General features: G+C 58.4%; 1 protein-coding gene across 1 annotated transcript; it reads right to left on the reverse strand.

The window, feature by feature from the left end:
• Nucleotides 1-2,162: 2,162 nt before the first annotated feature.
• PHF13 (PHD finger protein 13) lies at nucleotides 2,163-10,343 on the reverse strand. The gene is made up of 4 exons (XM_056795907.1): nucleotides 9,947-10,343; nucleotides 7,303-7,404; nucleotides 5,347-5,884; nucleotides 2,163-4,720 (listed from the first exon to the last, which is right to left on the reverse strand). The coding sequence occupies exons 1-4, from the start codon at nucleotides 9,983-9,985 to the stop codon at nucleotides 4,494-4,496; spliced, it is 906 nt and encodes a 301-aa protein (XP_056651885.1). The 5' UTR covers nucleotides 9,986-10,343; the 3' UTR covers nucleotides 2,163-4,493.
• Nucleotides 10,344-10,757: the final 414 nt, after the last annotated feature.

The following is a 10,757-nucleotide window of genomic DNA, read 5'->3' on the forward strand; positions in this document are numbered from 1 at the left end:
CCCACCCAAATCACCTTTTTATGTTTTAAAAATACTTACATATGTCTCCCTGATGACTGTAAGCCCCTGGAGGGCAGGGAATGTTTTATTTTTATCTCCAAGCCCATGATAAATGCTGGTTGATTGCTTGATTAGAGTGGCAGCAGGTGCTTAATAATACTTTGCTGAATTGCATTGCTGAATTTGATGGAGCCTCTAGTCTAGAGGTAGGGAAGGTCAGCCCAGTAAGGCTCTCCCCAGGTAGGATGGGGTTAGGCCTTAGCACCCCTCTTGGCCCCACAGCCACAGAGCCCTTCTTTTGTTAGCTTCTAGAATGCCAGGTGAGATGGGGAGGAAGCCTCCAGTATAAAGTAGGAACTCAGTGAGGGGATTCGTTGAAATTGCCCTCAGAACCATCCCCCAAGTGACCTCCCATCACTATTCCCATCTCCCCCTCCACAAGCCTCCCCCTTGCACCCCCTTTCCATTGTCCTAAGGACAATCATAACCTCCTTGAACTTACTCCTCCATCATTCCATCCCAATGATTCTGAACCCCAAAATTGCCATTGTCCAAACCCCACGGACTGCCCCCTTATTTCCGTCTCTCTAAAAGCCACCTACCCCCATGCCAGTGTTCCCCTCTAAAGTGACCCACCCCCCCTTCCCATTGCCTGCTTGCTCCCTCCCTCCTGAGGACACACTGACTGCCCATTCCCTTGTCCCCTCAACTTGCTGGTCAAGATAGAGGAGCTGACTGTGCCTGGGTACCCCCTAGCCTCTTCCAGGCTCTGTCTGTCTGTCTGCCTGCCTCTCCCTCTCTCTCCACATCACAGTGACCCCCCCCCCCAGGGTCACCCAACCTCTATCGACCTCCCGGTCAAGACTGTGGCAGCTCTTGTCCAGGACCCGTTTTCCCCCCTCCACGCCTGGCTCCTGATCTTCATTCTAGGGGACTTTGCCCCATCCAACCCGCGGTGCTCCTTCCGTCACCCTGACCTCCCCAATCCTGATTATTCCTTTGCTGAAGGTGTCTGTTTGATCTTGCCCCGCTTTCTCCACCGGGACTCTGAAATTCCGTTATCTGATCAGATGGTTATCTTACACCCGTTGCCAAGCCGGGTGGCCTCCAGTTCCTCCTCCCAGCCCTGGGTCCCTTCCCAGGCTTGACCCCTTGGCGAGCCTCTTCTCTCAGATCTCTCATCCCTTCACCCTTGAATCATCGACAGTCTTCCATCAAAGCCCTGGCCCTGGATCACTCCGAAATCACAAACAGCCTTGAGTGGGTCCCCTTTATGTTGCTTAGTCCAAATCCAGGTGCTTCCCAGATGGGCCAGCTGACTCACGAGGGGCTTCTTCCAAGTCTCTTCATCCCTCCTCAAATCAGAGGCCTCGAGGCTGGCTGAGGGAAAGGCCATTGGCAGAGAGGTCCAGATCTCCCTTTGGGAGACTGTCGCGGGGCCAGACAGGACAGAGGGCTCTCTGGGTTTTTGTCTCACGGGTCACCGAGTGACCAGTCGAGGGAGGAAGACGGTCATCAGCTTCTCTACATAGTGTATACTTCTTCCTTCTCTATTCTTGGCAGATTTTGTCTTGGGGCGAAGCTAGCACCCAGGGTGAGGGGCCTCCCCCCTCCCCAGGTGAGAAGGGCTCTGGGAAGGCCGGAGTGACCAGTGACATAGCTGTCTACTCCCGGGATTGTTCCCAAGGATGTCATGAGCACTGCATTGGGGTGCTGCGGGCCCACATGAACCGAGGGTCCCCTAGGAGGATGTCAATGCTTACTCTGTACCAGGCACTGAAGCGCTTGCCCTCGAGGAGCTTGTGGTCTCCCTTAACCTTCTGGGTGGGTTTTAGACCTCTCTGGAACCAATGGGCCACCTTCTCAGACGGGTTTTTAAATCGTTGAAGGAACTGTTAACTAGTTTTGTGACTCTTTCCATGTCTGTGGGACTCAGCGACCTCGAACATCCCTTCCAGCCATACAGCTGTCATCCAGGCCAACAGAAATAGGAGGGAGCCCTCACAGCTGGGGGAGATAATCAGGAGAGACTTCCCAGAGGAGGTGTCTGATGGAGGGGAGAACCTGTTCTGTCAGGTATGGGGGATTCATCTCCCTAGAATCCTGGACCCCCCCGCAAAAGGCAGGCTTGTTCTCCAGGCAGAAACACAGCAGAGACTTCATTTGAACTTCAAAGTATCAATATATTTATTTACAAAATATACAGTTTCACAGAAACAGCTTCTCTATACACATAAACTTTATAATTACACAGAACCATGTAAACGATGTTAAGTGTCTGGCCTGGCCAAAGCCCGAGAGGGGCCCCCTCCCTTCTGGAGACACCTTCCCCACCCTCAGGAGCCCAAGCTGGGGACGCACCCAATTTGCATAAAAGCGGGTGCAGCTGCCCCAACTCCTGGACAGAACCCTGGCTGGGCCGGGCCGGGCCTGCCTCACTGGACACAAATCACCAGATGAACATCGCAGGCCTTCTTGAGACACTTCCAGAGAGAACCCCACCCCCACCTCGGACCCCATGGGCCGGGACCCCAACTCTAGCCGCTCCTGACTGGCTTCTGAGCGCTCTTAACACTTTGTGGAATAAAAAATGTCAAACAAACAAACAAAAAGAGGATTTTGAAACTTTGGTTATTTCTCTTGGTGCAGAAATGAGACAGGTGGTAGGAGGGGGCAGATCTTTGGCGAATGCCTCGAGCGTCGGATAGATGCTGCGCCCTCGCGGAAGCCGGGCCGTTTCAAAATGCACTTTAAAAAATTCTATCACCTATGATTTCACTTCACCCTGGGGAGTCTTCCTGTTGGACCAGGTTTCAGGAACTGAATTTCTTCTTTTTCCTGCTCAAATGGTAAATGAGCTTAAAAAAAAAATCGGCTGGGCAAGGGTGTGAAAAGACACCAGACCAGCAAAGGGGGCTTGGAATGAACAAAATAGAACGGCTCTTCCTTGCGAGGAGAGAAGCTCGGTCTCATGCCCCACCACAAAAAAATGCCACTATGTAAGCCCATAGCACCTCTGTCTGGGAGGCTTGGCTGAGGCCATTTTTTTTTTTGGGAAATAAAACTTCTAACTTCAATCCCAGTTACCCTTCCCACACTTTCTGAAGAACAACATTCATTCATTTACAAGGGATGGGTTTTTTTTGTTGTTTTTTAATTTTTTTTTAATTTTTTTTTTTAAATTTTAAAACAAGGCCTTGAACAGCGGCTACATACAGTTATTTGTCAACTTAGTCATCAAGGAGAAAAAAGCTCAGGTCCTCTTGTGAACCAGGGAGCAGAATCAGCCAGTGGTTCTGCCATGGGGATGGCCCCGGAACAGAGCTGGGCTCAGGTCGCCCACACGTCAAATCCCCTCGACCGGCCCAGGCAGGAGACGCCCGCTGCACACCACGACGCAGGTTTTTGGGCGACAGAGGCCGGGGAGTCATTAATAGGACCTCACAACAAATTCCAAGGAAGGCGGAGTGCCGGAAGTCAGAGCACTTGCGCCTCTGGAGAAAGCAAGAGTTTCGGAGGCTAGACCCTTGCTGTGGGGATGGCCAAAGGCAAACCACCCTTGTGGGACGGGCAATCTCCTCCGTCTGCCTTTGGGGAAACATGGATGCCTGCCTTTTCTCAGGACATTTCTCACTTAAATAAAATCACTACTAATCTTCAGTGATGACTGCCTATATCACGGGGCTGCAGGAGTGCTCTTTGGGGGAAAACGAGGAGGGAACCAGCCTGCTCCCAACCCACTCTGAAGAGAGCATCTCCACTTTGCACCCCAACATGTCCCAAAGACAAGGGGGGAACAGGCAGGAAATTTACCAAACTCAGTTTGGCTGGATCGTGCAAAAAAAAATCAAAAAGAAAGAAATCAGAAAAGGAAAAGAAAAAGGAAAAAAAATTGTTTTTTACATCGTGCAAAATGGGAACTTGTATCAAGGATGCAGGCCCCTCATCCAAGAGATCGTCCCGGCTCTGCCCCAACAGAAGCAGCTCCGGGAGGGTGTGAGCACGGCCAGGACCAGGGGTCACTGGCCCAGCACCCCCTCCACAGCGAGCCCGGGCCGGGGAAGGGCAACATCAGGCTAGCTCTACAGACACTTACGGTAAAGACGGACACTCGGGAAGCGGAACACGTATGGCTGTCCCCTCGGGAATCCTCGGGGCCGCAGAAGCCTCCTCCCACCCTCACCCCCAGCCTGCCCCAGCTGTCCAGAGCGCTCCCGCCCACGCGCCCTCCCCCGGCTCCCCGCTGCGGCGGCGTGAGTGCGCCCTGGCTGCCGGAGCGAGGCCGGCAGCGGCTTTGGCCAACAAAGATTCGCCGTCGTCACTGGCTATGTACAGTTTGGATGTACCCGGGACAACCCGTCCTTCTGCTTAGGCACCTCGATGTCAGAAGGGCAATGGCTGCACCTTGCAGTTCTGTGCTCGGATTCGGGAAAAGTGACCCCAAAGAGGAGCGGCCCTTCCGGCTCTCTCTCTGAAGTCGGCTCCCGCGCCAGTCAGTCCAGAAAGAGCTTCCGGGAGCCCATGCGGGAGCGGTTGGACCGGCGGATGTCGAACTTGGAGTCCCGGCACTTTTGGCAAACAAACACTTCGGGGACGTTGGATTTCCGGATCTTTGCGCAGGACAGGTGGATCCAGGTGTGGCACTCGTTACATTCAATCATCGGCCGCCCCGCAAAAGGCTTCATGCAGAAGCAGGTGACGAGATCCCAGGAATCGTCATCTACGGCAACAGAAACGAGTGAGGACGGGCCGAAAGGAGGACCCCCCCATCCCTTTCCTAGCCGTCCGTCCAGACCTCGGCCCTGACGGGCGAGGGACCGGATGGGGTGGGGCACAAGCTGGCCTGACTGTCCCCCCCCCGCCCCCCCTCCAGCTAGTGTGCTCTCCCCTGGTCCCTCTTGAGTCATGCTTGGTTTATGCTCTTCCTTAGAGTCTTTGCTCCTCAGGAAACAGTGCAGAAAGACCCCAGCCCCGACACTCATTACAACAGCTGTCTGGGTGCAAGGCGGCCTCGGCCACTTCCTTCCTGGGTGACCCTGGGCAAGTCTCTGACCCCCTGCCTGGCCCTGAGCGCTCGTCTGCCTTGGGACGCCGCCGTACGGAGTCCAAGACGGAAGGCGAGGGCTCGGAAATAAGACAAGTATGGGCAGCCAGCAGTGAGCAGGTGCCGTAAGGTGAGGGTCCCCAAGCTTTCTCCGTGATCACACCCACCCCCGTCCTCGGGGTCGGGCGGCGTGCGTGTGCTGCACGTGTACTTCGCACACACAGCTGGCACCAATGCGCTACACGGACACGTATGTGCTCCTAGGCTGGAGCTCTGCCCTGCCCGGGTCCGGAGGCACTTACCCGAGTCCACCATGATGTCCTCGTCATTCCCGGTGCTGTCTTCGTCCCGGAACACCACCTGCTTGCCCTGCCGTATGACAGTCCGTTTGCCTTCGGTCTGGATCTCCTGCACCTCCTCGGGGGTGGCCGCCGCGCACGAGCCGCTGGAGCGGGTGTCGGAATCCCAGCCGGAGCAGGGGTCGCTGCTGGCCGCGGGGAGGTCCTGCAGGCCGGGGCTGGCCGCGGTCCTCTCGGCGTACGCGTCGGCCGGCTCCAGCTTCAGCAGGCCCCCCATGTACTCCTCCTCCACCGGCAGGTCTGCGTCCCTCCGCTTGCGCTTCTTCTTCTTCTTCAGCTTGTCCGTCTTCTTTCTGTCCAGAAGGAAGTTGCTGGGCTTGGCTCGCTGCAGGAGGGAGGGCTGCAAGTGGCCGAAGCAGCGGTCGGCGACGGGCAGGGACACCGCAGAGGGCAGGTCGGCAAAGCCAGCGTCCCAGCTGTCGCTGTCGATGGTGCCGGCTGTGCTATTGGCAGGGCTCGGGCTGCTCCTCAAAGGGGGCTCCTGAAAGAGAAGAAGCCGGGCCTGGGTGAGCCGGGCCAGCACCCCCTGAGGGAGGCTCCCCGGGGCCCCCTTGGGGGAAGGCCTCCAAATCTCTGAACTGACTAAACTGTACCGTGTTGCCCCTCGCTCACAGCTGTGTTATAACCGTCCAACCCACACTAGGAGAGGATTCCTCTCTGGGGAGAGCCCACGCCGCCTCTGGGCAGCTACGACTGACCCCGGAGCTCATCCGAGTCTTCTTCCTTACAGCGGATCCCCAAAGCCTTTCTGCTGTTTGATTTCTAAGGCACCAACTCTCCTGGTCTTGTTTTCCACAAAGAATAAGTCTACAAGCCCATTTCTTTATGAATTAAAGAGACTCTTGAGTTCACTGTGTTTGGGGACCCTCCTGCCAGCCCCTGAAATAACGGAAGACATCTTGGAATTGGTCAGAACCAGAGCGCCTTCTCTGCACTGTCACGCATCCTCAGTGTCCCATTAGGGTGAAAGCGCCCTGGGAGAGCCCATTGCACTTGTCTCTGTCCCCAACAGGATACGCAGTGCTCGGCCCTGACAGAATAAACACGCCTCATCCATCCAACAGATAAAAGCGCAGACTTGGACTTTGCCTTCCAAAGAGCCGCGATCATCTCATTTTGGGCCAAATGCATTCAGGTCTTTTAAACCCCTCCATCCTGCCTTTTTAAGAGCTCAAGTTAAAGGACCGCTTTGATATTCTAAACCCAAAAGACATGGTGTGGCCCCATGGAAAGAGCCCCAGTGTGGAGGAGAACGCCCAGGTGGGGGACCTAAACCTCTGCTTCCACCTTAGTCAAACGAGGCTGGCCTAGATGACCGGCCAGGTACCTTCTGCCTCTCAATTTAGGATCATTGCCTTTTAACCTATTTTAGCTCCTAGAAGCACAAAGTGCTACATTCTATACGTATAAGACAGATGTGTATATAAGCACTTTAAACCTATCATTGTTGTCCTGAAATCCTTCACTGTTTAACACAATCCCTTTCACAGAAAAGGTTTGGGGGCAGTTAGGTAGCTCCGTGGATAGAGCCAGGCCTGGGGTCCAGAGGACCTGGGTTCAAATCTGGTCTCAGATACTTCCTAGCTGGGTGACCCTAGGCAAGTCCCTCTGTCCTAGACTCATCACTAAGACAGCAAGGAAGGACTTTTAAGAGTGTGTGTGTGGGGGGCGGTTTGTTTTTCTTTGGGGGGAGGGAGTGATACTGTCTCACTTTCTAAGAGCTCCCTGGGGCCTCTGCACCTTAAAGGGCCTCCCAGCCTTGACCTCCAACTCTTTACAAGCAAAGATGTCTCCTGAGGCAATTCAAACAAGGAAAAGCAGAAACTTTTGTCAAAGGACTCCAAGGCAAAACTCAAGGTTGCAGAGCCTTTTTCAGAGCAGGAAGGGGCCCCAAATTACCTCCTTTGGATAAGGGATGTAACCGGCGTAGGCCAAGACAAAGGTACAAAACTTGTTGAAATCCTCCACCGTGCGCCGCCTCTTGTAGCTGGGGGAGTACTCCTGGTAAGATAAGGAAGGAAGCAATCAGAAGCTGCAAACTCGGCCGCTGCCCCCACCCAGGGGGGAGAAAAGGCCCACTCCCAGCGGCCAGCTTTGGCTGCGCTGCCACTTAACCCTTTCTCCTGGGGCTCCTCACCTACCAAAAAGGGAAAATGCTCCAGGGGGACCATTATCTGGACAAGTCCCTCCCTCCCTCCCCAGTCTAGGAACTTGCTAAAGGCTAGACTTGTCTGCACAGGTGGCGTCCCTCTCCTGAAGCGTCCATCAGGACTTGGTGCCCAGGATCCTGCCTTCATTGCAAGGGGAAGCTCCAAGCAGAACACAAAGTCCCTGGGGAAGCTCAGAGACAGACCAGAGACCCGCTTGTACACCCACAAATCAATCACTGAGGTTCTGGAGTCCTTAGCACACTAGTCAGGACACAATGGTGCTTCCAGATAAGATCCCAGCGAAAGGAAGGGGCCAGCATCTCCCCTGAAGGAGGCAAGGAGCCCAGGGAGGCCGTCCTCACTCAGTCACTGCTGCAGCAGCTAAGCTCACCCCACATCTCTCCAGAGACCAATGGCCATGTTCTGACCGCCTCTGCTGGGGAGACTTGCCAGGGGCATCCCAACTCCTGCTAGCCTCCCTGTGTACCTGCAGCCAGTCAGGGCAAAAGTGGGTCCCCACACGTTTCAGGGCTGCTCTGAGCTTATCCTCCGGGACCTGGAAAAGGGGCTTATTCCTGACCAGGCAAAAGCTGCCCCTAGAAGAGCTCTTCCTGGCTCTTAAGTGCCCGGGAGGAGGCAGGTGCTCAAGGGCAAAAGGCTGCTGCTTCGGCTCTTTCTAGCCGGGCCCCATGGGGGGGGGGGGGGCCCTGCCCACCCCTCCCCCACCCTGCCTTCAGAATTTATACACTCACAGTTGGGGCAAAACTAAGGAAGTAGGTGAAGAACCCAGGAAAAGTGAGAAGAGCAGAGCCCAAAGAGCACTCGGCCACTGGGGAAGTCCCAAGCCTGTCCTGCCGGGGTGAGTCTGGGGCTCCCCCAGGACACGGGCTGGGGAAGGGTCCTCCGAGCCAGGCCAAGCTCTCCTGAATCTCTCAGTTAAGGGTGCCCCTCCCCACAATTGCCCGGCTCTGCCTGAATCAGCCTTCCCCCCCTAAAAATAGTGCAAAGTCGCCCCCTCCTTTCACCCGCGACCCTGACCTGGGCAAAATGCGCCGCGTACCCCCCCACACACACACCCGCTGGAGCTTGGGAAAAGAGGAGAGGGGAGGGCGGCAGGAGGAGGAGGAAGGAACCCTCTAGGCTGGGCGGCCTGACTCCGGGCTGCCGCGCTTTCAACCACCAGCTAAGAGAAGCCCTGGGGGTCGGGGAGCTTCTTTGCGGGAGAAGGGGCCACTGACTCCGGGCGCCAAGGAGCCCAAAAGGGGCGAGCGCGACGCAGCCTCCCTCCCCTCCCCCACCGCCCCGGCTGGCCCAGGGATCCCGGGACCCGCCCCCGGGGACAGAGGGGCGGGGAGCTGGGGGAGGGGGTATCGAGACTGGGGGGGAGGGACTCCCGAGACTGGGGAGAAAAGGGGTGCGGGGGGGGGGGGGTGCCGGGGGCAAACCCCCGGGAAGCTGGGGGAGGCCGGACGCAGGACAGAATCGAGAACCGAGCGGCGGGCGGGAGAGAAAAGGGATCGAGTCCAGGGAGGAGAGGAGAGGAGAGAAGGGAAGAGATGGAACCCTGGGGGCAACAGGGGTCTGAGACTGGGGAAATAAGCAGGTGATCGAGCGGGGGGAGGGGGGAGGGGGACCCGCAGAGGCAAAGGGATCCAATCCCACGAGTGGGGGGGAGGGGAGCGGAGTAGCGGGAGACCAAGGCCCCCTCCCTCCTTTATGGGGGGGGGCACCACGAGAGACAGGAGGTGACCGAGTCGAGTAGGGTGGGGGCCACCATGGGGAGGGCGGGGGCCGCGAGAGGACTAAGGGGATCGAGCCAGGGGAAGGGGGACGCCACGAGAAGCAGAAGAGGATCAAGGTGGGGGGGGGGGGCTCGAGAGGCAGGAGGAGATCGAGCTCCCACAGTGAGGGGCTCGAGAGGCAAGAGGGGATCGAGTACTGGGAGTGGGGGGGGGGACCACGAGTGGGAGGCGGCGCTGGAGCCTCCGGGGTGCGGGGCGGGGACGCGATGGAAGGAGGCGATCGACTCTGGGGGTGGGGGAGGGGGGTGGAACCAGACTCCAAGGGGATCCCTCGGGTGGGGACCAGAACAGGAGGCAGTCACAGAAAGGATGGGGTGGGAGGCAGGGGAACGACACCCCCCCTCCCCAGAAAAGATGCCGAAGTCCGGGGGGGGGAGGGGGCGGAGGGCACCAAAGGGGAAGAAAAGAGGAAGGGGGTGGGGACGCGGAGGGCCGAGGAGAGGGGGCCCCACAAGGAGACCCCTGGGGCGGAGGCACGGGTGAAGGGTGAGCTGAAGTAGGGAAGGGGACCGTAAGAAGGAGACCTGGCTCCGAGGGGACAGGGGGCGGGCGGGCCAGGGGCCCATTGCACCAGGCGGCCGCTGCACTCACCTCGGGGTGGAAGGCGGGGGCGCACGAGTCGGCGTCCATGTTCTTCGGGGGCCGGGGGCGGCGAAGGTCCTCGGCTCGGCGACGGCGGCTGGGGGCTCCGGCTCGGGCCCCGGGGCTCTGGGACTGGGCTGGGGGGTGACCGGGGGTCCCGCCCTCGGCTGCCGGCGCCCGGCACCGCTGGGTGGGTTCTCGAGGCCGGCGAGGCGGGCAGTGCAGCCTCAGCGGAGACTCTAGGTCGGCGCGGCGCGGCGGGCAGGGGCGCTGCGGGAGGGAGGCGGCGGCGGTGGTGGCGGTGAGTGGGGAGCGGGGAGCGGGAACCGGACCGGCTCCCGACCTGACGCCCAGTTCGGCTCGTGTCTCGGGAGGGCGGGCGGGAGCGCCGCTAGACCTGTCGGGAAATGTAGTCTCGGGGGCGGTGGAGCGGACTGGAACGGGGGGAGGGGGATAAAAAGAGGGACGTGAAGCACTCTGGGAAGCGTAGTTCCTTGTCGCGCGGGAGCGACGCATAAAGGCCCACAAGGAGACTCCAGTCCCCATGAAGCTGTGCGGCGGCAGAGACGGCGGAGGTGGAGGCGGAGGGTCTTGACGAAGGCAGGCGTCTGGGCCTGGGGGAGGGGCACTCCGGGGCGGGGGAGGGGCGGGGGCTCGCGCCGCCGATTCGGCCTGTGGGGGAGGGGTGGCGCACCGCGAGACCCCTCCTCAGAAGCCAGAGTAGGGGCGCATTTCACCTACCGAGCGGCTGAGGGACGCCGAGTTCCCCACCTGAGCTTCAGAGGCCAGGATGGGGGCGGGGTCCCCCATTCCCCCCCCT

This window comes from Monodelphis domestica, chromosome 4 (genome assembly GCF_027887165.1).
Source record: "Monodelphis domestica isolate mMonDom1 chromosome 4, mMonDom1.pri, whole genome shotgun sequence".
Lineage (NCBI taxonomy): Eukaryota > Metazoa > Chordata > Mammalia > Didelphimorphia > Didelphidae > Monodelphis > Monodelphis domestica.

What these genes read in the sequence shown, in the direction of transcription:
- PHF13 (XM_056795907.1), bottom strand. Translation starts at nt 9,985, where the DNA reads ATGGACGCCGACTCGTGCGCCCCCGCCTTCCACCCCGAG. An exon ending in CCCCCGCCTTCCACCCCGAG is followed by an intron (nt 7,405 to 9,946) that starts GTGAGTGCAGCG and finishes TTATCTTACCAG; the next exon opens with GAGTACTCCCCCAGCTACAA. An exon ending in GGACATCATGGTGGACTCGG is followed by an intron (nt 4,721 to 5,346) that starts GTAAGTGCCTCC and finishes CTGTTGCCGTAG; the next exon opens with ATGACGATTCCTGGGATCTC.